Genomic DNA, 25,476 nt, shown 5'->3' with positions numbered 1-25,476 from the left:
GTTGAAAGTCCTATGCTTCTGACCTCAGTTATGCTTCCCAAAATGCAGGCACAGATAATTACAGGAGTATGTAACTCTGTCCTTCAAATTGTAAAAGCAGCTGGACCCAGGTTCCAGTGTTACCAGTTTAAGGAGGCTGCAGGTGATTGACCATGGCTCGTTTATATTGACGGAATCTATGGAAGAGAACGCAAAATGTGTGTGACTTTTATAATCAAACGTTCTAAGAAACTTTGCGTTTGCAGTCAGCCAATTCCAACTACCAGCTCAGAGTGCCAGGAGAGAGAACGTTCTTTTTCCATGCTTTAGGATTTTGCACTGGAAAATATCCGGGAATACCATCTTGCAATTTTCCTGAAATTGATCGTTATTCCAAAACACATCATCGTGGTTCTTACTGCGCTGTTCTACATGATAGATGACCCTCTGTGTATATGCCCAGGCTCTCTACCTCTTCATATTCTCAGAAATGTTCATGGTTCTAGGTGCTTTGACATGCTTAGTGCACAGTCTCGTCCACTGTGAGGAATATTTAGAACATGAATTACTTCAGAAATCCCAATCCAGAGAGCACTTTTATTGGTCTCACTGCTTACTTTTTCACTGGCATAGAAATGAACAGCTTTCTTTTGGCTTTGTTATTTCATTGAATCAGTAATAGATTCCCATTAAGTAGGAAGCATAGATAAAGGAAAGTCAGTTGGCATGTGTGCAGTCATTTCAATCTATACAGAACGAGATCATTTTTACTTATATCCTAATAATAAATTTCTGTCTTTTAACTTACATTTTGAATTTCTTGTGTTTTTTTTCCAATTATTTTTAGCATCCCCTTATCTTGTAAATTACATTTTAGTTTTTCAGGCCATCTATGCTTTGGTCTTGTCAAATTTTCTACCTCGTCTTCCATAGTCATAGCCTGACACTTTTGGTTGACTTTTGTACTTTTTTGGAGAAGTATCTACATGTTGATAGTTTAAATACTCACTGTTTTCTTCAGTGACTCCCTAATTATGTCTATATCCATAGTACCTGGGCTCAGTCTCAGAGCACCTGAGTTCAACCTGTCCTTAGAACATCTTATTTTTTCCGTTTTATCTAGTGCAATGTCGATAAGAATTTTACTCTGAGAGCTTCTGCATGACAAATGTCCAGTCACTGGATATCTAGCTGGCCTGGTTAGTTTTTCCTCACCTGTATTTTGATTGTGCATTTTCTTTGTATTCAGTCACCCATTGGGATGTCACACCTTTTTATGCTCTAGAACATCTTATTTGACTCTAAAACGTGTGTTTAGAGTACCAAATACATATAAAATAAGGGGAAAGAAAACCATGGAAGGGTGACCTGCATAGAAAATAAATTCTGATAAACTTATGCATGAATATATTGTTAACAAGGTAAAACTAAAGAATAGTTGAGCAAGTATTACTCCCTGGATATGAATACATGTATCAGCAGTTACCACAAGTACTCCTAAACCATGCTAGAATTAATGTGTGTAAGAAGAAATGACACTTATGAAAACAGGAAGTATGTGAGATTAGGACACATAAGAGTCATGAACAATAGGAGAGTTGAGATCAGCTTTGCAGAGAATTCAGGTAAATGCATCATTGATGTAAGGTTCATTTTTTGCTCTTATAAAAGAATCCAGATACCTGTTCATATGTATCCACATTAATTACGATGCACTTTTAAGGTAGCTGAGTAACTGGGATATTTTTGAGTTAAAGTAGTTGTACTCTGAATTGTGACTTTTTCTTTTCATTTAACTTATATTCCAAGATAAGGAAGTTTTAGCTTCATGCCTTGACAACAAACAAGATATTGAATTTTAAGAGAAAATTCTGAGAGATCTCATCTCTTGAAAACATTAGGAGAATTTTGACAACCTCTTGTCATGATAGCATTATGTGATTGCTTTCAGCAGTGTTGCAGATATATCAGATTAATCTGTCACAACCCTGCTCTCTGCGCAATTTCAAAACCAATGGAGAGATTGTCTCAGAAATGGTTTGAAAGTAAAGTATTACCTTTATTATTATGAACTTATTGATTTATTTATTGATTTATTTATTGATTTATTTATTTATGGCTGCATTCGGTCTTTGTTGCTGCATGCGGGCTTTCTCTAGTTGTGGCGAGCAGGGGCTACTCTTCCTTGCGGTGCGCGGGCTTCTCATCGCGGTGGCTTATCTTGTTGCAGAGCACAGGCTCTAGGAGTGCAGGCTTCAGTAGTTGTGGTACATGGGCTCAGTAGTTGTGGCTCGTGGACTCTAGAGCGCAGGCTCAGTAGTTGTGATGTGTGGACTCATTAGTTGTGGCGCACGAGCTTTGGTGCTCCGCAGCATGTGGGATCTTCCCGGACCAGGGCTCGAACCCATGTCCCCTGCATTGGCTGGTGGATTCCTAACTACTGCGCCACCAGGGAAGCCCCTACCTTTATCATTGATCAGAGTCTGTTGGTGGGCGTGGTTTAGACCTGGGCCAAGCGTGATTTCTAATATCAAACTGCAGAAGGAGGCGCATTCAGCCTTCCAGGCACAGACATTGCTGACAGCCAAAGGACAAATGTAGAACTTCGGGCATGGAGGGCAGAGGGAGATCTCTGGTCTCTGCACGCAAGTGGGTTCCCGTGCACAAAACTGAAGCAGAAGCTGAGCCAAGCATGATACACTCTGTAACTCAAACTCAGCAGTCATGTGTGTTTTCTTCTCCTGGAAGGGATGTCTGGGAGGATGGATGGAGAGAGGGTGGGGTGTTAGCATAACAGCTGCCCCTCCACATGGGACCATCTGTGGATGGAAAGGACCTCCTCCCTGGATGAATAGGGCACAGTATCTACTTTGTATTACAAGGAGAAAGGTAAATTCTCGATATACACAGATTTGGAGTAATTTTTCTTTTTCAGTTAGACTGTAAGTCTAATCATGCCTTCTGGAAATTATGTTGAATAATAATTATTAAAAAGTTAACTTTCCTGACTTGGACCGTGACACTGAACCAGGCGGTTGTCATTTTGAATTTCTACTTACCCACTTTACTAAGTCAGGCTGCTAACTTTCTTTATGTCTCTCACAGAGTATTAAGATAAATAAGATTGGTGCCAGTTTTACCAAATCAGCTGCACCATGATCTATTCAGTGATTTCTTTTTCTTCTGATGATTCTCCTTCTGATTTCCTTCCTTCTTTTGCATTCATATCATGAGGAGATAAAATATAAAGAGATCAAGTGAACTACAATTCAAACACATAAATTGTAAAAACAATTAAATTTTGGGAGTCAGATTTGAGTTTATTAGGAAAAATAATTATGTGTGTCCAATGTATTTTAGTATAATGTAGTGAATGTGATAGTTTGGTATTTATTTTAATTGTGTGTGAAATAGAAAGTGTGATTTAACTGCTCTGACTCTGGGCTATTGAATGTAAGAACTCATCCACAGAAATGTTTGAGGTTAGCCATCCAAAAATGTGCAAGGATTTTCTTAAAATTTCTCAAGTTCAAAGGCTATTCAAAAGCTGGGGAGGCACTGCCTTCCTTTCATGTTTTCATTATGATTTACTTGTGAAGGTGGTGAAGTATCTTTCTTCAACAAGTTCACAAGTCAATTCTGAAGCAAATTAAGCTAAAGGACTTGTGCACTCCAGTCAGGTGGGAATACTGCCCTGGAAGAGGCTGGAAATGTGTCCTTTGAATCAAATGCTGCTCTAGCATAGTGTATGTCTCAGTATGACTGAATAAAGACAAAACAGTTAACTCGTAAGCAGCAGATTGAGGGAGGAATGACCAGGAACAAGAGATAGGAAGTAACCTTTCAAAACTGCAGTTGTTTTGAAGAACTGAATAATTATTTGAATAGTATTTTTTGAAACCCGGCTTATGCAACCTAGTGTAGCCATTAGTACATTAGCCTGTTTCTAAGGGCCATTAAAGAAAAGCCGTGATAGAATAACAACAGAAATGTACACAAGTATCTCTTCCATTGGCTAAAGCCTGAGAGACATGGAAGAGTTTTTACCACTATAACTAAAGATGTATCCCTGTTGAAATGAAAATCCTCCAAGGACAGACAACAGTTCAAGAGTTGTCAGACATCTCATCTTTGGAGTGAATGACAGATCCTAAAGCAGATTCGTTGAAAGGTAGAATGAGGACGAACGCAAGGGCGTGGGGGTGTGAAAGAGGAGCGGGGGGAAGTTGCGCACACACACAAAACCGTCTAAAAATACCCTAAGTATGTTGTATAACTTTTCCAATGTCACCATTGCTGGTAATTGATTTAAATTTGACTCCAAACCAGGGCTCTCAAACTCCGAAACCTAGTCGCTTATTACTGTGTTATCCTGCTTCAAATCGGGATAAAAATACAAAGGTTGAAATTATAATGAGTTGCAGTGTCCTAGCTCATTAAGATCCAAAAACTGGAATTGCTTTTTAAATTACACAAAGAAACTGGAAAATCAAGTATCAGTTAATGATTGATCATTATTGTCATTAATGGGACATCTATTTCAGTCCTGAATATATGTATATATATCTATATATCTATATTTGTATTATTACATGCATTTTTTTTTTTTTTTTGCGGTACGCGGGCCTCTCACTGTTGTGGCCTCTCCCGTTGCGGGGCACAGGCTCCGGATGTGCAGGCTCAGCGGCCATGGCTCACTGGCCCAGCTGCTCTGCGGCACGTGGGATCTTCCCAGACCGGGGCACAAACCCACGTCCCTTGCATCTGCAGGCGGACTCTCAACCACTGCGCCACCAGGGAAGCCCTATTACATGTATTTTTAATTTTATGTAATTTTATTACCCCAAGTTTATAAAGCGCCAAATTGAATGCATCTATTCAAAAGAACAGTAGCTTACTATGAGACTGTGTTGCAACATCAGTGATAGAGAAAAATCGTAATTAGAGATGTGTTAAACTGCTAGGTTTTCACTAGGCAGTCATCACTGTACACTTTCATGGCATCACTGGGAAAGAGCAGTGTGCTTTAAACTCAGGCAGTTATTTCTGTTGTGTGTGACCTTGGTGGCAAAGTCAGCATCTCCAATCAGTGTGACTGCAAAGCCATCCAAATTTTAAAGTTCCACTGGAAAAGTAAAAATTATTGAGCTCACAGAAAAGCAACTAGTTTTTGGAAGTTTGACATCAAACTAGAAGACCAGAATTGATCATGGAGTCAATCTTATCAGATTATTATTTTTTAACATTTGAATAATCATAGTTTTAGTGTTTAGATATGGGAATTTTACCATAACTGAAAAAAGATGGTGTCTTACACCATAGTCCTATGTTAACATCAGAATTATTAAAATGATGAAAGTCAAAGGCCAAAAGCCATTTATTATGACGATTATTTTTGTATTGGTCTACTGTTTGATAATTATATTTAGATCAATAAAAGAAAAAATATAGATACAACAGAGTCTATGTAGATATTCCATGCCTAGTTGTTTGTGTTATCTACTTACAAACTAAGACACTCATATAGAAATTTCATTGTGAAATTCTAAAGTCACAGATTCTTGAAGTACTCTCATTGCTTTTTTCCCGCATATATAAAGTTTTGTTTTTAATTTTTATTCTAGTATAGTTGATGTACAATGTTGTGTTAGTAAAACATCAACTCCTCCTTCTAGCTGGAATTGAACCAGTGACCTAAGGATGACTATACTGGGAAGTACTACAGTCCTCTTCCTCTACCAGCTGAGCTATTGAAGGGAGTGTTCTAATTTCCTGATTAGCAACTAGATTCCAAAGTTATCTATACTTTTACACTGTTTGCAATTACTACAGTTTATTTTAAAATGCTCTCTTTTGCAAAATTAATCTCATTTACTTTAATAGCAGCCTGCCAGATGATTTTAGCTGTTCTCATAGGACATTGCACATACACAATATTTAGATTTATTCTACTATGTTATGAATTGGAAATTTTGGCTGGTGCCTTCCACTGGAACAGTGGCTTCCTAACAATAAGACTTTGATTTTCTGTGATCTTCAACCCATGATATAATGTTCATCATGTGATAAATATTAAGTAAGTGTTAGGTATTGAATAAATCCAGAAAAACAAACAAAACAAAAATAATCTCTAGTCAGAATCATGTCTGTTAAATTTCAGAGTATATCCTTTGTAACCATGATAAGGATCAAATAAATAAAACCAAAAGTGCACGTTTGAGAAACTTACATGATAAGGATCAAATAAATAAAACCAAAAGCGTAAGTTTGAGAAACACAAATAGATTAACAATTTTAATTCCTTAAAGAAAATGGAAATTTGACGTATTGATGTATTTTGTTCTGTGAGATTAATATTGCGATAGGAATTCTAATTTTTTTTTTTTTTTGCGGTACGCGGGCCTCTCACTGTTGTGGCCTCTCCCGTTGCGGAGCACAGGCTCCGGACGCGCAGGCTCAGCGGCCATGGCTCACGGGCCCAGCCGCTCCGCGGCATATGAGATCCTCCCAGACCAGGGCACGAACCTGCGTCCCCCGCATTGGCAGGCGGACTCTCAACCACTGCGCCACCAGGGAAGCCAATTAATAAAGGAATATTAGATATAGTGCGCATAATGAATATTAGATATAGTGCGCAAACATTATGCGCACTATATAGTGTAATCTAGTGATCCAGATGGCCCATTGGTTCAGTGGTCCAGGCCCTCTTAGAGCGTGTATTCAAACTTTTGTTTCCGAAAGTATTAATGGAGAATAGATAATACATTTCACAGAAATGTTTGGTCTAATAAAGTAATTGCCTACCTCACTTTAAAATATTACAACATTTATATAATTTAATTGATTGCATTAATATAAAGATGTCTTAAAAGGCCAATGATAGAATGGCATTTCCAAAAGATTAGGTAGTCAAAACTGAAGAATGTCGGATTCTAGTTCATTGCTCTGTTACCCAGCTGTGTGAGTTATAAATACCTTTCAAAAAATTGTAAACTCTTTGAGTCAGGAATAGTGCCCCATCACTGTATAACCTCTTCACCCACTACACTGTTTTACCAAATTGATTGTTAAAATAATTTTTGTTTAACTCTCTAAAACTCTAAATGTCTCAATTTTCAATTAAAATGAGGGACTAAACTTGATGATACCATAAGTGTGGTTGCAGCTCTAAAAATGTGCCTACAGCTAACTATGCTTCTGTAGATGGGACACCTCGAATATATATGATCAGGTTTTTCTTGTTTTTTTTTCTTTGTGAAGAAACAATCTCTTTAATCTTTCCATATAATATAGTATAACAGGCAGTTTCCTTTTTCCTATTTCCTTTTTTATTTGAAAGAAGGCAGAAGACTAAGATGGTCATGTTCATTTGTGTTGTTTGCCCACTATTTCTGGCTATAATTCTGCACTATGTAGGATTGCACTTCCTGGGCCCTCATGCCAGGTGAATAGTTCTGACCAGCTATTTGTAAGCAGAGAGAAGTATGTCGTTTTAGAGACAGACCATTTAATTACCAGCTTGAGACCCATCACTGTTCTCACTGACCTCTGGCACAGTGACTGACAGTGGTGCAAATGTTGGCTGTTCTCAGTGGCAACAGGCAGAGACCCTCTCGCAGACTAGTGATGAATAAGCAGAAGATGCAAGAAAGAGAATATTCACTTTTTTGAGTCATTGGGATTTAGGGTTATTTATGACCATAACATTACACCCTGACTGATCTGTTTAATATAAATAGATAGAAAAATCCAGTAAAACAAAGAATAAATTCATCCTTCAGATAAGCGAACAGAATGATCTAAGGATTAAAATATGCAAATACTTTCATTCAAACATTCTAGTGAAATCTTGCAGTCTGAAAATTTGAATTTTTAAAATGTGAGTTTTGACACTGTGTCCAAACCTAAATACTCAGCTTAGGCAGTGAGAAAGAATGTTTATGAAGGTCTTAAGAACCTTAAATGCAAGTTTACCTAAACTAAACGCTAACAGTATAAAGGTTGACATTCTTGCATGAACAATAAAATATCTCTTTTAGACACACAAAAAAATCACAAACAAGTCTAGTACTTATTTCATATATCTCTATTTTTTTAAAAAATTGTCTTATTCCTATAGTCAAAAGAACCACTTATTTTTTGTGAAACCAATGAAATTTTGAAGATAAATTAACGTAACTCTGAAAGGAATGACAGTTAAGTATGTTTAAAATAAACAATGCTGTTAAACTAAATCTATTTTTAAATCTCTCAGTTTATTAAATGCCAGTAGAGAATATCAGAAAATGTGTGTGTTCTATTTTGGGGAAACTTAGAAGCCTATGAGAAATTTTCTATTGAATTTTATTTTCATTACTGTGAATGGTTTAGCAGAATGTTTACAGACTGATTTGGTTTTTTGTCAGCTTTTAAAATGCCTTCATGATTTGTCATTTCTCACAAGTAGCTTTTTAAGAATTTAAACTACTTCTTTCATCTCTCTGGTGCATTTAAGAATGTTTTTTCCATTCATTTAGATAAATTGTTACTTAACAAAGGCATTTCCTCGTCTCTGAGCCATTCCTAAACTCCAAGTTTATTTTATGTGAAGGCTTATTGGAAAATAATACAGCAATATGAAATGCAATAATACAGGCATCTTCACCCATATTCCTATAAATTTAATGCAGCAAATGTTTTAAATTGTCCCTATTTTCTTTTTATAAATTTGCTGCCTATAAATTTGTAACCATAAGCATACAAATTGTCTGACTTCATTTTACTTATTTCTTCAACACAGTTCCACAGTGCCACATTGCCTTCCCATTTCGCAAATTTCCAATTCTCAGCCTGACTTGAGATTAAATCTAAAATACACAGGTTGCAGATTCTTAATAAAACCCTGGATACTCTTCAATATTTCTAGTAATAATGAGAAGCAGTCATCTGGACCACAACTTGGGCAATCCAATGGCTGACTTTGAGAGTGAATTCAATTTCCTTTGGAGCAGCTTAAGTGCTAGAATAACTAAGTATAATTTAATCAGTTCAGGCACCATCACAAACAGGCTGATTTTCCTTACAGTAAAAATTAGATCAGCACCCTCATTATTTTTGCCCAGAGTATTACAGTCTCTAATCTTTTCTCCTTTCGTTTCTACTGTCTTCAGTGCATCATTTGCCCGGATGCCAGAGGAATATGTAATGTGATCCTGTCTTCCTCATCATTAACAATATGTGAAATACTTCATGTTGACTGCAGGCTAATGTCCAGATTTCTTAGAATCACTTCAAGATCGTACATGATCTGTTCTCAACATACAGACTCATCTATAATGACTTCCCTAATTCTTTCAGACAAAGTTAACCATACTTCCTTTGGGCTTTTCATTGCCTGTGTGCCATCTATTATGTCACTTGTCTCATTTGAGTCTAATTATTTTATATATTTGTCCACTGGTCTGTAAATCCTTAAGGGAAGAAACTGTAATTTATTCATTTATGTATCAGAAGTGTCTCTCACTTTCTCTCATGCAGTTCCCATCTCTGCTAGTTCCCTAGCTCCTTCCACAGAGGACTTGACAGGTAAAACAGTAACTGTTAAAGTAACAACAATAACAGCAACAGTAATAATGATAGTATTTATCAAACTGTCACTATTATCAGATGTAATACTGTACTGAGCGCTTTGTATGGATTATCTAATTTAATTCTTATTACACATTATGAAGAAGGTATAACTTTTTGCTTCTTAATTGCTCCACATAAGAAAACTAGCCTTATAGTAGTTAAATAATTTGCCTGTTGTCACACAGGTAGTAAGTGGCAAAGCCATCATTTAAACCTCGATAGTCTAATGGATAAAGTGTGATTTTTCAATATTTCAGGAATAATTATAAGCACAAAATATGACTTTTCAGTGTGGTCTAATTGAAAAAATTAATTACAGACATCTAGGTAAAGAAGGTAACTTTACTACTAATAGTCTAATAATTAGATTAAGGCTATTTTTAATGTAATTTGTTTACATGATTTTATGTGTACACATGGTACATATAAAAATAGTCCTGATAGCTGTATTTCATAGGCATAGAGTAGACTCTGAACAGAGTATCAGTGATAATTAAAAAGTTCAAAGAAAGAGTAAAATGTACCTGTGACAGATTTTTTATATTACTTAAAAATATCTCCAGCTGTAACAAACTACAAGTTTCATAACACTACAGAAATAATTGTGTTTCTTAGGGAATTTTGACCATCACTCTGTATTCAAGACAGTTCTTGCCAAGTGTAGTATAATTTATATCCCTGTGTCTAAGATTGGGTTCCCTTAAAGCAGACTCTGAGACAGATTTGTCTGCAGTAGTTTTAAAGAGGTAATCACAGAGTGAACCTGAGGAAGTAGGGTGAAGAAGTAAGACAGGGAAGGGAAAGCAGCCACTAAAAGGTGCCTGGCCTGATGCTTATCCTTGTGGGCAACTGAGGCTCCATCTCACTGGAAAACCCTGGGAGATGTTATAGAAAACACCTCAGATATGTCTCACCATAGGACTGCCTTTTCCCCAACTTCATTGCTTGATAATTGTTCTAGGGGCATTCTTTTTTTTTTATTAACATCTTTATTGGAGTGTAATTGCTTTACAATGGTGTGTTGGTTTCTGCTGTATAACAAAGTGAATCAGCTATACATATACATATATCCCCATATCTCCTCCCTCTTGCGTCTCCCTCCCTCCCACCCTCCCTATCCCACCCCTCTAGGTGGTCACAAAGCACCGAGCTGATCTCCCTGTGCTCTGCGGCTGCTTCCCACTAGCTATCTATTTTACTTTTGGTAGTGTATATATGTCCATGCCACTCTCTCACTTCGTCCCAGTTTACCCTTCCCCCTCTCCATATCCTCAAGTCCATTTTCTACCTCTGCATCTTTATTCCTGTCCTGCCCCTATGTTCTTCAAGGCTTTTTTTTTTTTTAGATTCCATATATATGTGTTAGCATACGGTATTTGTTTTTCTCTTTCTGCCTTACTTCACTCTGTATGACAGACTCTACATACATCCACCTCACTACAAATAATTCAGTTTTGTTTCTTTTTATGGCTGAGTAATATTCCATTGTATATCTGTGCCACATCTTCTTTATCCATTCATCTGTGATGGACACTTAGGTTGCTTCCACGTCCTGGCTATTGTAAAGAGTGCTGCAGTGAACATTGTGGCACATGACTCTTTGAATTATGGTTTTGTCAGGGTATATGCCCAGTAGTGGGACTGCTGGGTTGTATGGTAGTTCTAGTTTTAGTTTTTAAGGAACCTCCATACTGTTCTCCAGAGTGGCTGTATCAATTTACATTCCCACCAACAGTGCAAGAGGGTTCCCTTTTCTCCACAGCCTCTCTAGCATTTATTGTTTGCAGTTTTTTTTTTTTTTGCTTTTCTCACTTTTTTCTACAGAGCGATTTTGTTTACAGGTACTTTAAGCTTTGGATGAGGCTCTGGTTAATTCAGTTTATGGATAAAAGAACAACTCATTCAACCTAAAGTTCACCATAGAATTTTTTCTTTTTTTTAAATTATTTTTTAAATTTTATTTTTTTACACAGTAGATTCTTATTAGTTACCCATTTTATACATATTAGTGTATATATGTCAATCCCAATCTCCCAATTCATCACAGCATCACCACAACCCTCTGCTGCTTTCCCCACCTTGGTGTCCATACGTTTGTTCTCTTCTTTGTAGATTTTTTGATGATGGCCGTTCTGACCGGTGTGAGGATACCTCACTGTAGTTTTGATTTGCACTTCTCTAATGATTAGTGATGTTGAGCATACTTTCATGTGTTTGTTGGCAGTCTGTATATCTTCTTTAGAGAAATGTCTATTTAGGTCTTCTGCCCATTTTTGGATTGGGTTGTTTGTTTTTTTGATATTGAGCTGCATGAGCTGCTTGTAACTTTTGGAGATTAATCCTGTGTCAGTTGTTTCATTTGCAAATATATTCTCCTGTTCTGAGGTTGTCTTTTTGTCTTGTTTATGGTTTCCTTTGCTGTGCAAAAGCTTTTAAGTTTCATTAGGTCCCATTTGTTAATGTTTCTTTTTATTTCCATTTGTATAGGAGGTGGGTCAAAAAGGATCTTGCTGTGATGTATGTCATAGAGTGTTCTGCCTATGTTTTCCTCTAAGAGTTTGGTAGTGTCTGGCCTTACATTTAAGTCTTTAATCCATTTTGAGTTTATTTTTGTGTATAGTGTTAGAGAGTTTTCTAATTTCATTCTTATACACGTAGCTGTCCAGTTTTCCCAGCACCACTTATTGAAGAGGCTGTCTTTTCTCCATTGTATATTCCTGCGTCTTTTATCAAAAATAAGGTGACCATATGTTTGTGGGTTTATCTCTGGGCTTTCTATCCTGTTCCATTGATCTGTATTTCTGTTTTTGTGCTAGTACCATACTGTCTTGATTACTATAGCTTTGTAGTATAGTCTGAAGTCCGGGAGCCTGATTCCTCCAGCTCCGTTTTTCTCTCTCAAGATTGCTTTGGCTATTCGATGTCTTTTGTGTTTCCATACAAATTGTGAAGTTTTTTGCTGTAGTTCTGTGAAAAATGCTATTGGTAGTTTCATAGGGTTTGCATTGAATCTGTAGATTGCTTTGGGTTGTAGAGTCATTTTCACAATGTTGATTCTTCCAATCCAAGAACATGGTATATCTCTCCGTCTGTTTGTATCATCTTTAATTTCTTTCATCATTGTCTTATAGTTTTCTGCATTACAGGTCTTTTGTCTCCTTAGGTAGGTTTATTTCTAGGTATTTTATTCTTTTTGTTGCAGTGGTAAATGGGAGTGTTTCCTTAATTTCTCTGTCAGATTTTTTATCATTAGTGTATAGGAATACAAGAGATTCTGTGCATTAATTTTGTATCCTGCTACTTTACCAAATTCATTGATTAGCTCTAATAGTTTTCTGGTACCATCTTTAGGATTCTCTCTCTGTGGTACCATGTCATCTGCAAACAGTGACAGCTTTTCTTCTTCTTTTGCAATTTGGATTCCTTTTCTTTTTCTTCTCTGATTGCTGTGGCCAAAACTTCCAAAGCTGTTTTGAATACTACTGGTGAAAGTGGACAACCTTGTGTTGTTCCTGATCTTAGAGGGAATGGTTTCAGTTTTTAACCACTAAGAACGATGTTGGCTGTGGTTTTGTCATATATGGCCTTTTTTATGTTGAGGTAAGTTCCCTCTATGCCCACTTTCTGGAGGGTTTTTATCATAAATGAGTGTTGGATTTTGTTGAAAGCTTTTTCTGCATCTATTGAGATGATCATATGGTTTTTGTCCTTCAGTTTGTTAATATGGTGTTTTGCATTGATTGACTTGTGTATATTGAAGAATCCTTGCATTCCTGGGATAAAGCCCACTTGATCATGGTGTATGATCCTTTTAATGTGCTGCTGGATTCTGTTTCCTAGTATTTTGTTGAGGATCTTTGCATCTATGTTCATCAATGATATTGGCCTGTAGTTTTCTTTCTTTGTGACATCTTTGTCTGATTTTGGTGTCAGGGTGATGGTAGTCTAGTAGAATGAGTTTGGGAGTGTTCCTCCCTCTGCTATATTTTGGCAGAGTTTGAGAAGGATGGGTGTTAACTGTTCTCTAAATGTTTGATAGAATTCGCCTGTGAAGCCATCTGGTCCTGGGCTTTTGTTTGTTGGAAGATTTTAAATCTTAGTCTCAATTTCAGTGCTTGTGATTGGTCTGTTCATATTTTCTATTTCTTCCTGGTTCAGTTTCAGAAGGTTGTGCTTTTCAAAGAATTTTTCCATTTCTTCCAGGTTGTCCATTTTATTGGCATATAGTTGCTTGTAGTAACCGCTCATGATTCTTTGTATTTCTGCAGTATCAGTTGTTACTTCTCTTTTTTCATTCCTAATTCTGTTGATTTGAGTCTTCTCCCTTTTTTTCTTGATGAGTCTGTTGAATGGTTTATCAATTTTGTTTACTTTCTCAAAGAACCAGCTTTAAGTTTTATTGATCTTTGCTATATTTCCTTCATTTCTTTTTCATTTATTTCTGATCTGATTTTATGATTTCTTTCCTTCTGCTAACTTTGGGGTTTTTTTGTTCTTCTTTCTATAATTGCTTTAGGTATAAGGATATGTTGTTTATTTGAGGAGTTTCTTGTTTCTTGAGGTAGGATTGTCTTGCTATAAATTTCCCTTATAGAACTACTTTTGCTGCATCCCATAGGTTTTGGGTCGTCGTGTTTTCATTGTCATTTGTTTCTAGGTATTTTTTGATTTCCTCTTTGATTTCTTCACTGGGCTCTTGGTTATTTAGTAGTGTATTATTTAGCCTCCATGTGTTCGTATTTTTTACAGATTTTTTTCCTGTAACTGATACCTAGTCTCATAGTTTTGTGGTCGGAAAAGATACTTGATACAATTTCAGTTTTCTTAAATTTATTAAAGCTTGATTTGTGACCCAAGATATGATCTATCCTGGAGAATGTTCCACGAGCACGTGAGAAGAAATGTATTCTGTTGTTTTTGGATCGAATGTCCTATAAATATCAATTAAGTCCATCTTCTTTAATGTGTCATTTGAAGCTTGTGTTTCCTTATTTATTTTCATTTTGGATGATCTGTCCATTGGTGAAAGTGGGGTGTTAAAGTCCCCTACTGTGATTGTGTTCCTGTCGATTTCCTCTTTTATGGCCATTAGCATTTGCCATATGTATTGAGGTGCTCCTATGTTGGGTGCATAAATATTTACAATTGTTATATCTTCTTCTTGGATTGATCCCTTGATCATTAGGTAGTGTCCTTCTTTGTCTCTTGTAATCGTCTTTATTTTAAAGTCTATTTTGGCTGATATGAGAATTGCTACTCCAGGTTACTTTAGATTTCCATTTGCATGGAATATCTTTTTCCATCCCCTCACTTTCAGTATGTAGGTGTCCCTAGTTCTGAAGTCGGTCTCTTGTAGACAGCATATATACAGCTTTTGTTTTTGTATCCATTCAGCCAGTCTATGTCTTTTGGTTGGAGCATTTAATCCATTTACATTTAAGGTAGTTATGGATATGTATGTTCCTATTTCCATTTTCTTAATTGTTTTGGGTTTGTTATTGTAGGTCTTTTCCTTCTTTTGTGTTTCCTGCCTAGAGAAGTTCCTTTAGCGTTTGTTGTAAAGCTGGTTTGGTGGTGCCGAATTCTCTTAGCTTTTGCTTCTCTGTAAATATTAATTTCTCCATTGCATCTGAATGAGATCCTTGCTGGGTAATCTTGGTTGTAGGTTTTTCCCTTTCATCACTTTAAATATGTCCTGCCACTCCCTTCTGGCTTGCAGAGTTTCTGCTGAAAGATTTGCTGTTAACCTTATGGGGTTTCCCTTGTGTATTATTTTTTTCCCCTTGCTGCTTTTAATATTTTTTCTTTATATTTAATTTTTGATAGTTTCATTAATATGTGTCTTGGTGTGTTTCTCCTTGGATTTATCCGGTATGGTACTTTGTGTGCTTCCTGGAGTTGGTTGACTATTTTTGTTTCCCATATTAGGGAAGTTTTCAACTATAATCTCTTCAAATATTTTCTCAGTCCCTTTCTTTTTCTCTTCTTCTTCTCGGACCCCTATAATTCGAATGTTGGTGCGGTTAATGTTGTCCCAGACTTCTCTGAGATTGTCCTCAATTCTTTTCATTCTTTTTTCTGTATTGTATTCTGCAGTAGTTATTTCCACTATTTTATCTTCCAGGTCACTTATCCGTTCTTCTGCCGCAGTTATTCTGCTATTGATTCCTTCTAGAGAATTTTTAATTTCATTTATTGTGTTGTTCATCATTGTTTATTTGCTCTTTAGTTCTTCTAGGCCCTTGTTAAATGTTTCTTGTGTTTTCTCCATTCTATTTCCACGATTTTGGATCACCTTTACTATCATTACTCTGAATTCTTTTTCAGGTAGACTGCCTATTTCCTCTTCATTCTTCTGGTCTGGTAGGTTTTTATCTTGCTCCTTCATCTGCTGTGTGTTTCTCTGTCTTCTCATTTTGCTTAACTTACTGTGTTTGGGGTCTCCTTTTCACAGGCTGCAGGTTCGTAGTTCCTTTTGTTTTTGGTGTCTGCCCCCAGTTACTAAGGTTTGTTCCGTGGGTTGTGTAGGCTTCCTGGTGGATGGTACTGGTTCCTGTGTTCTGGTGGATGAGGCTGGATCTTGTCTTTCTGGTGGGCAGGACCACGTCCGGTGGTGTGTTTTGGGGTGTCTGTGACCTTATTATGATTTTAGGCGGGCTTTTCGCTAATGGGTGGGGTTGTGTTCCTATCTTACTAGTTGTTTGGCATAGCGTGTCCAGCACTGGAGCTTGCTGGTTGTTGAGTGGAGCTGGGTATTAGTGTTGAAATAGAGATCTCTGGGAGAGCTTTTGCTGTTTGATATTACATGGATCCAGGACGTCTCTGTTGGACCAATGTCCTTATCTCGGCTCTCCCACCTCAGAGGCAGAGGCCTGACACCCGGCCGGAGCACCAAGACCCTTTCAGCCTCACAGCTCAGAAGAAAAGGGAGGGAGGAAGAAAGGAAGGAAGGAAGGAAAGGAAAGTTATTAAAGTACAAAAAAATTAAAAACTAAAAGCAATTTAAAAAAGAGAGAAAGAAGAGAGCAACAAAACCGACAAAATAGATCCACCAATGATAACAAGCGCTAAAAATCAATACTGAAAAAAAAAAGTGGACAGACAGAACCCTAGGATAAATGGTAAGAGCAAAGCTATACAGACAAAATCACACTAAGTCCACCGCCTCAATTTTGGGATGATTTGTTGTCTATTCAGGTATTCCACAGATGCAGGGTACATTAAGTTGACTGTGGAGATTTAATCCGCTGCTCCTGAGGCTGCTGGGAGAGATTTCCCCTTCTCTTCTTTGTTCGCACAGCTCCCGGGATTCAGCTTTGGGTTTGGACCTGCCTCTGCCTGTAGGTCTCCTGAGGGCATCTGTTCCCCGCCCAGACAGGACGGGGTTAAAGGAGCCGCTGATTCGGGGGCTCTGGCTCCCTCAGGCCGGAGGGAGGGAGGGGCACGATGCGGGGTGAGCCTGTGGCGGCAGAGGCCGGCATGACGTTGCACCAGCCCGAGGCGCGCCGTCTCCCGGGGAAGTTGTCTCTGGATCCCGGGACCCTGGCAGTGGCGGGCAGCACAGGCTCCCGGGAGGGGAGGTGTGGAGAGTGACCTGTGCTCGCACACAGGCTTCTTGGTGGCGGCAGCAGCAGCCTTAGCATCTCATGCCCGTCTCTGGGGTCCACGCTATTAGTCGTGGCTCGCACCCGTCTCTGGAGCTCATTTAGGCGGCACTCTGAATCCCCTCTCCTCATGCACCTTGAAACAGTGGTCTCTTGCCTCCTCGGCAGCTCCAGGCTTTTCCCAGACTCCCTCCTGGCCAGTCGTGGCGCACTAGCCCCCTTTAGGCTGTGTTCACGCCGCCAACCCCAGTCCTCTCCCTGTGCTCTGACCGAAACCCGAGCCTCAGCTCCCAGCCCTGCCCACCCCGGCGGGTGAGCAGACAAGCCTCTCGGGCTGGTGAGTGCCAGTCGGCACCAATCCTCTGTGCGGGAATCTCTCCGCTTTGCCCTCCGCACTCCTGTGGCTGCGCTCTCCTCCGCGGCTCCGAAGCTTCCCCCGTCCGCCACCCGCAGTCTCTGCCCGCAAAGGGGCTTCCTAGTGTGTGGAAACCTTTCCTCCTTCATGGCTCCCTCCCACTGGTGCAGGTCTCATCCCTATTCTTTTGTCTCTGTTTTTTTTTTTCTTTTTTCTTTTGCCCTACCCAGGTACGTGGGGAGTTTCTTGCCTTTTGGGAGGTCTGAGGTCTTCTGCCAGCGTTCAGTAGGTGTTCTGTAGGACTTGTTCCACGTGTAGATGTATTTCTGATGTATTTGTGGGGTGGAGGGTGATCTTCACGTCTCACTCCTCCGCCATCTTGAAGCTAGGGACATTCATTTGCCCCAGAACTTTTGATCTGCCCTTTTTCAGAGATGAGAGAGTGCATTCAGTTGGCTATCTGCTGGTACTTATCAGAGGATCCTCTTGGCAAGTGTTGGGATGGTGGTGCTGCAGAGATAGTGGCAGTGCCCTGGCATCAGTGCTAGAGCCTATCACTGTTCCTCCTGTAAATCAGATCTTTTTCTAAGCAGTACACATATACACATAGATAGATGGATAGATAGATTTACACACATAGGTACATACATAGACAGATAGATGTGTATATTATACATACAATTGCTCTGTTACCGAACTCAGGTTCAGCTGCTCGCTGCTCAAAAGCCAATCATTGGAGAGGCAACTGTCCGTAGAGGGGAAAGGTGCTTTTATCAGAAAAGCTGGCAATCTGGGGAGAAGGTGGACTTGTGTCCAGAGACCAGCTCTGAAGATTCTGCTCAGCCATGACAGTTTTTACAGGAGAAAAGGGGGAAGAATCTCAGGGTATCATCAAGGCAGGAGGTTGGGTTCTGCATCATTCTCCATTGCGTGCAGACTGGCTGACTCTCTCTTCAGATATCATCTTGCCTGCATGATCTGCCAGCAGGATTGCTAAGGGGATTGTTAGAGGCAGAGAGCCCATGATTCTTTAACTACTTCATTCCTCATTCTTCTTTTCATCTAGGAAAAGAATCACCAGGTTAGACAAGGCATGGTGTGCATTCAGGAGAGCATTAAGTCAGGAGTTGGCTTCATTTGCTTACTGATCTCATTCCTATAATTAGATTCTTTCAAGGTTAGAGGGGAACAGAAATGGGCAAACAGGAAAGGGGCAAAAGAGCTGGTTTCATGTTCAACTATATCATTTTGACACCTCAAAGTTAATGTGGTCAAAATTGAACTCATGTTTACCCTCAAGCCTTGCAACCTTCAAATGCCCCTTACACACTGTGCTCTGATGTAGGTCTGTATTTCATAGATCAGTTACCCATGTCCAAAACATGGGAGTCCTCCTTAACTGTTTCTCCCAGACAGTTATAAGTTATATCAGTTCTTTTCCTAAATATATCTGGAACTGGTCTTTTGCAGGCCACTTTTAACTCTCACTTGCATTTCTGTAGCACTTTGCAAATTGGTTCAGGGGCCTCTCTCAAATGCTTGTGTGGCACCCTGTTATACTTCTACATATTGGTTCCCCTTTAAAGTTTTAACTGTCTCTTTACCTTTCTGTATCTCCTCTTGTACTGTAAACATCTTAAAGTTGGGGTGTAGGATTTTTTCATTCTTTTATCTCCACTTTGCCTCCTTGCTTAGGGAAAACCCTCAGCAAATCATTGGGACTTGAGAGCATGAATGAATAGAAGGATATTTTCACCTCCCCTGTGTGGTAATAATTTGAGCTTACACAGAAATTACTGAAAACATTTTTATGAGGGAAAGCCCTTTTTGCACATGATTAGTCTTGCATTCTCTTATGTCTGCCCTTTTTTCTGAATGGATTGTAGATAGCTGTTAAACATCTCTTTAAAGCCCTAAGCCTATTGATTGCTTATCATGTATTACTCTGAATGCAATTCCTATTTAATTAATAAGCAAGCGATATGTACAGTGTCTCTTCTTAAAGTTTAAAAACTAATTTGCCTTCTTGGGGATATCAATTACATTCCCAGAGCATTGTTAGGTATGGTGTTTTGTATTATCCTGAGTATTGATACAGGAAAGCACATTTGTCTTGGGCTCTTGTCTTTGTTGACAAGGATGGATGGCTCTACTTAATTACGATGAGATGTGCTGAATTAATTTAGCACTCTTTTCCAGATTTGTGCATTAGATGTGAAAGCATCCATCTCACTACACTCTCTTGGAACTCACTGACAGATCTGTTTCATATATTGCTTTTTAAAATTATTTTAAGTTATCCTACAAGGAACTTCATGTTTTTTTCTAGTATTTTCATGCACGTTTCATGGTATCCTTTTGATGGTCTTTTCCAATGCTTTTCATTGTACTTGAAAACCTCTAAATCTCTTGTTTGATAAATATTATTACAAATTTTAAAATTTAGATTAAATAATTGATAATAAAAGGACAAGATAAAAAGAAATGCCTATCTTTTATATTTAAATTATTTGTCTAAATTATTTCATTTTATTTTATCTTCCATGATAGTTAAATTTTTTTGCTTTAATTACATTTTATTCTATTATCTGAAGCTGCAAGGCAAGATCTCTTTGTTTTATATCCACAGTGATATTTAAGATATCCTATTGAGGTCATAGTAAAATGAAGTGTTGAGATAACTGACTAAAAAACCATATTTTAAGTAATGTTTTGAATATACATAATGTTTTTTCTATACATCTTGGTAGAATCTATGCATACTTCAAATTCACACTATAATATCTGGACTAAACAGTAGCCAGTGTCTTGGCAAAGGATGAAATAATAGATGTTCCTGTATTTAAACGGAAACTGCGTTTCTTTCCAGGTTTCGACTCTCTTTTTGTTAGTTTGTTTTCATGTTATCCATACCAGAAAAATCACTAAATTTGGTAATTGATTGAAATTTTATCCTATTTTAGTTCTTAAATAACTTAAAGATTTCACAAACTTAAATTAATTCATTATCTTTAATAAAGCTTGGGCAACTATGACCAGTGCTGAACTAAGAATTAAATCAGATTTGAGACCAGCTTTCTGCCCTGATGTGGCTTATAAATTACTTAAATAAATCACGAATATTGAAAGAATAGCCATGACATATGCTAAATTGCTTTAAACTATGCCAAAATTTAAAACCTACTTCCTGTTTGGCATCTCAGATTGTTTTACAGTGAAAACAGCAACATGAGATTTCTCTGTATAGTGTTCATTAGGAATGTGATAGTGTCATGATTTGGATCTTAATGTACTCTTACCATGCAGTTGCATCCGTGTGTGATTATTTAAGATTCAATCTTCATTTAGTTCACTTTAAGACTCTTTTCTCCCCTAGAGCCTTAAATACTGCCCAGCTGTGGAAACAGACCACAACCAAAACTGATTAATTGGGCATAAATATTACAGAAGTTAAATTTCCAAACTTTCCCGGAAAGTTTAACATTAGCTGTGTGCTCAGTGGAAATGATGTTAATACATATAATTTATCCTTATTACTCTTAGAGAACATATTAACAAGAGCACAACATTTCAAGAAGCACAGGTGTACTTCCTACCTTCTTTTCGAGCCACTGTATAAGAGAGGATAAATAATTATGTCATTAAGAGTGAGTGTGAAAGGAGATCATTAATGAATTCCAGGAGTGGGTAGAGTAAGTACGATGATGTAGAAGCTTTGGTTGGGAAAGTACTAGGCAAAGTCTAATTTTCACAGTTGTCTGATAACACAATGAGTCAGTGGCAGTATAAGACATACTACAGTCTTGTATCTGACATAGTCTTTCCTTCCTCTCTCATCTCCAGCTGTAAGCACAAGATGTACCTGGAAAGGCTACCAAACACCAGCATCATTATCCCATTCCATAACGAAGGCTGGACTTCACTCCTCCGGACCATCCACAGCATCATCAACCGAACCCCAGAAAGCCTGATTGCAGAAATCATCCTGGTCGATGACTTCAGTGATAGAGGTAAGATATTGTTAATAATATTTCATGTGATTCTCTTATCACCTACATAATCATTATGGGCTTTTAAAATAAGGCAGACGATCATTGTGATGGTTTCTTTCTAATTCTATCTGAAAGGAGATGATAAAGTTTTGTCTATGCTGTGATGCTGTGATTTCATAAAATGTTGACCAAAATGCAAAAGGAATTGAACGAGAAGTTATTGGCATCATTTGGGGACCTATAAGAAATTTGTATTACGTTTCTGTTGTAATTAGAGAGGTATTGGCAGAATGCCTCAAATTCTACCTTCAGCTTCAGGACAAACATTGTAAAATATGTTATGGTAAGTACATATGAATGGTGAAATATTCCAGTAGAACCAGAAAATCTGTTCCCCTTTCTGAAAAGGATCTGCTCTGTTATTTACCAGTGTGATACATTCTCCAGGCTGTGCTTGTGTTACTTCATAAATACTGGAAATTATAAGTAATGCAAGTAAATATTTTTACTTGGCAATTTTAGCTGTTTTATCATATCTGAACAATAACAACAGCAGAAAGGCCTGGAATACGGTGTATTAGAAAATTTGACACAGTTCTACTCTTTTTTTTTTTTTTTTTTTTTTTTACTATTCTCATGAACACAATTTGGTTTATAAGTCAGGGGAATAAGATTATAGTAAGTTTCTTGAGATTAGGACTTGATAAATCATATTCACTCTAAATAGGGGAAAGTAAAATTCTTCTTGGCTGGTGTGAGCGGAGAGGCGGAAACCTTTTCTAAAGATATTCATCTACCTTCTGTTTCATTGCATGAAGGAGCTCTGTTTAGCTGTACTGTATGTGTGTAAGAAAGAGTGGCAGGAAATGAGTTTGCGTGTTATTCATATGCCTTCAAGAACATGCATCTTGAGATCCTATGGATTAATTGAAGTTTTGGAAATTTCATGTGCAACAGAAACATTTTCTTCATAGTACTTAAAAATTCTGTAGAAGTAAAACTGCTTGGTGTGTTAGCTTTGAGGTTCCTTTAGCATTTTTGTCTGCAGTGATTCACTTCAAAAACTGATTCAGGGTTTGCCAATAATTCATATGTGTTGAAGTTCATAGGCCAAAAAAAAAGGTTGTCTATTGTTCTATTAAAATAGTAAACTACAAACTTGGTGATTTAGGTTGATTTCAAAGTAGTTTTTGCCTTGCATTGTTTATATAGTTGTGTGTTCAATAAGTATCTAAATCAGTATCTAATAAGTACCTAAATTAAATGTATTACTTAAAATTAATTTAAATAACACATTGATTTCTTCTTTATTCTAATTGAGGCTGCTTATTTCAAAGCAGTCATTACCACCTCAGGCTAAAAATAGGCATTTCATGTGTTAAAGCTAAAACTTTGCTTTTAAATAAAAGAATGAAAAAGGGGATAAAGATCTGGGGCCACACATCACCAAATAAATAGCATTTTTTGTTTTACTGGTACCAAGAGAAAAAGGACAGTGTATCTGTGGACAATTTTCTACATAATTAACTTTGTCTTGGTAAACTATTTCCTACAGCAGAATTTTGACCTGGGGGTAATAAAGTAGGAAACACTTGGTAGCAGTACACTGTGGTTTGTAGAGTTTTTGCTGGATATTTCTCAAAGGTATTTTTCAGCTGAAAGTCTTTAAAGAGGGAGAAAATAGTGGCATCTACTTTTGTCTTGGGTTTAAATCATTGTCATCTCTGTATAGTAGCGACTTTGATAGACTGTCCCTTCTGCTTAGAATGTTACCCAGGAAGGAAGTGTGTTCTGGATGGTCCATGTCATTGCTGTTAGTGACATGAAGCTACACAAAAAGGATTGGTTGGGAGAATAATGGTGATTTTGACTTTCCTGCGGGACATTTTTAAGGATAATCATTATTTTAATGCTTTCGTAAATCTTTCCTTTAGTTACTGTATTCCTGTGAACTATCAAGTTGAAAGTAGTATTTTATGATCATTAAACTTTCAAACGGGAAAGCTTTTTGAATATTGCTTTTCATTTTACTAGCCTGACGATAGTGTAAAACTAAACGTTGAAAGACATAAAAATACTTCCACAAATCTTTTAGAATATACCATAATTCTAAAGGTGCATGGAATAAGAGAAGCCCTTCTTTCAAATTTTTGTTTCAGATTACAGAATCTCTTCTGATAAAATATTAGGGTTTAGGTGAATCTAAAAGCATCACTCCTGCTTTCTGAATTGTGAGAAATCTAGGAAATCAACATGGTAAACATAGGTTGGAATCTTGATACCAACTATGAACTGTATGACTTTGGGTAAATTAACCTCGCACTGTCTCAAATTCCTTATTAAAATGGGGATAAGTAACTCATTAGTTTTCTAAGTACCTCCTCCCAGGAGGTTGTGATGAAGACCTACTTTGACGGCTGAAGGAACTGTGCTCCACAGGAGAGCACCTGCTCTCAACTTCTGACCCCTCCTCCCCAAATACTGTCCAGAAACACATCAATATTCTACATACTTTTGTGAGGAGATTCTCTCAATTTAATGAAATCTTATTCACAAAATTGAATCAGTCAATCCTCTATGTGTCCATCCATCCATCCATCATCTACCCATCTACCTATCACCTACCACCTTGCCCCCACAACCCCGGTTGCAACAGAAGTTGTTTAGAAGTCATGCCTTCATAGACTTATACGGGTAGACTGAAGAAAAATGAAATTTTAGAGTTTCAACAAAAGGAGGGTTAATAGAACATGTCACCTCCCTAAATTATGTCAGTGACCTTAATGTTTGTCAAAAATTCCTTTCAGAATTGTTTTTCCTATTGTAAGCGAAGGAAGATATTTCCAGGCATCTCTTGTTTCCAGGGCCTCTAAGACAAAGAAGTTTTCTCTGCTTTTTAGTCAGATATGATGCATAGCCATGCTGTTAAACACTATTATACTTTATGCTTTTTTTTTTTTTTTTTTTTTACTTTTGGACAACCCAGAAATCGAAGTATTTTCCACCCATTCTTTAAAAGTCAAGTTAAGTAGGCTAGACAAATTTTAAAGTACAAGAAAATATAGGAGGTTTTTTTGGCCTCCTTCAGGAAATTATTTCTGAAATGTTACACTTCATATTTGTTTTCAGAAATATATTCTAGTTCCAAGTCTGTTCAGTATGCATTTTAACACCTTTGCACTATAGCTCTTCTGAATATTCTCTAATGTCCTTTGGCTAAAGGCAATAAAATTTTGACAAGACTTAATCAAATATTACTGCTTTATATTTTATGTCTTCCAGGTCAGTAGAATAGCTACACATGAAAAAAAAAAAAAAAAGGGAAAGCCAACATGTTAGCCATGTTAATAGCACAAGTGTAATATCGCTTGGAATTCATAGTCCCCAAAAATGTAATCATTCTATGATTGGTGAATTCTGTAGAATTGGTTTCATAGCAATAGAGAAAAAAATACTAAAGTATTTTTGAATTATAAAATCACTGCAAAGTGCTTTCTAAAAATCAGCTTGAATTTACCCAGTTGACCCAGTTATCAAAATGCTTTTAAAAAATGAACATCCCAGCACTTCTCAGTTTAGATATTCTTCCTGAAATGAGCTTGGTAAACAGAGTGTTGTTTTAGCCTCCTAACATAAGCCTACTGTCTATAAAAACAGCAAAACCAACACCATGTTTTTGCTATCTGACGCATACCAAAGTTAGTGAATATATATATTTTTTTCCAGTAAGCTCTCAGTAATACATTTAACAACTTAACTTGAGGCTTCTAACAAGACTTCATGATGACTTTAAAGCAGGACTAATCCTGGGCTTATCTCCAAATTCCAGGCAACCTTCACAGCATCCACACAGAAAATGTTGAAATGTGTGAACTAAGCTGGGGCTTAGCCTCAGAGACAGGGCCGATTTGAACCTGACAGTTCTCTAAAGTTTGTG

At 37.5% G+C, this 25,476-nt stretch overlaps 1 protein-coding gene across 1 annotated transcript in view; it reads left to right on the top strand.

Moving 5' to 3' along the window:
- The window catches only part of GALNTL6 (polypeptide N-acetylgalactosaminyltransferase like 6), a 1,098,474-nt gene that overhangs the window by 451,333 nt on the left and 621,665 nt on the right, over nt 1-25,476 (top strand). The window contains exon 4 of the mRNA XM_060101558.1: nt 21,391-21,557. Coding sequence (XP_059957541.1) covers nt 21,391-21,557 — 167 coding nt within the window. The remainder of the gene's footprint in view (nt 1-21,390; nt 21,558-25,476) is intronic.

Source organism: Mesoplodon densirostris, chromosome 6 (genome assembly GCF_025265405.1).
Source record: "Mesoplodon densirostris isolate mMesDen1 chromosome 6, mMesDen1 primary haplotype, whole genome shotgun sequence".
Lineage (NCBI taxonomy): Eukaryota > Metazoa > Chordata > Mammalia > Artiodactyla > Ziphiidae > Mesoplodon > Mesoplodon densirostris.
The sequence above is the reverse complement of the archived record's forward strand: the minus strand, read 5'-3'. Positions and strand labels throughout refer to the sequence as shown.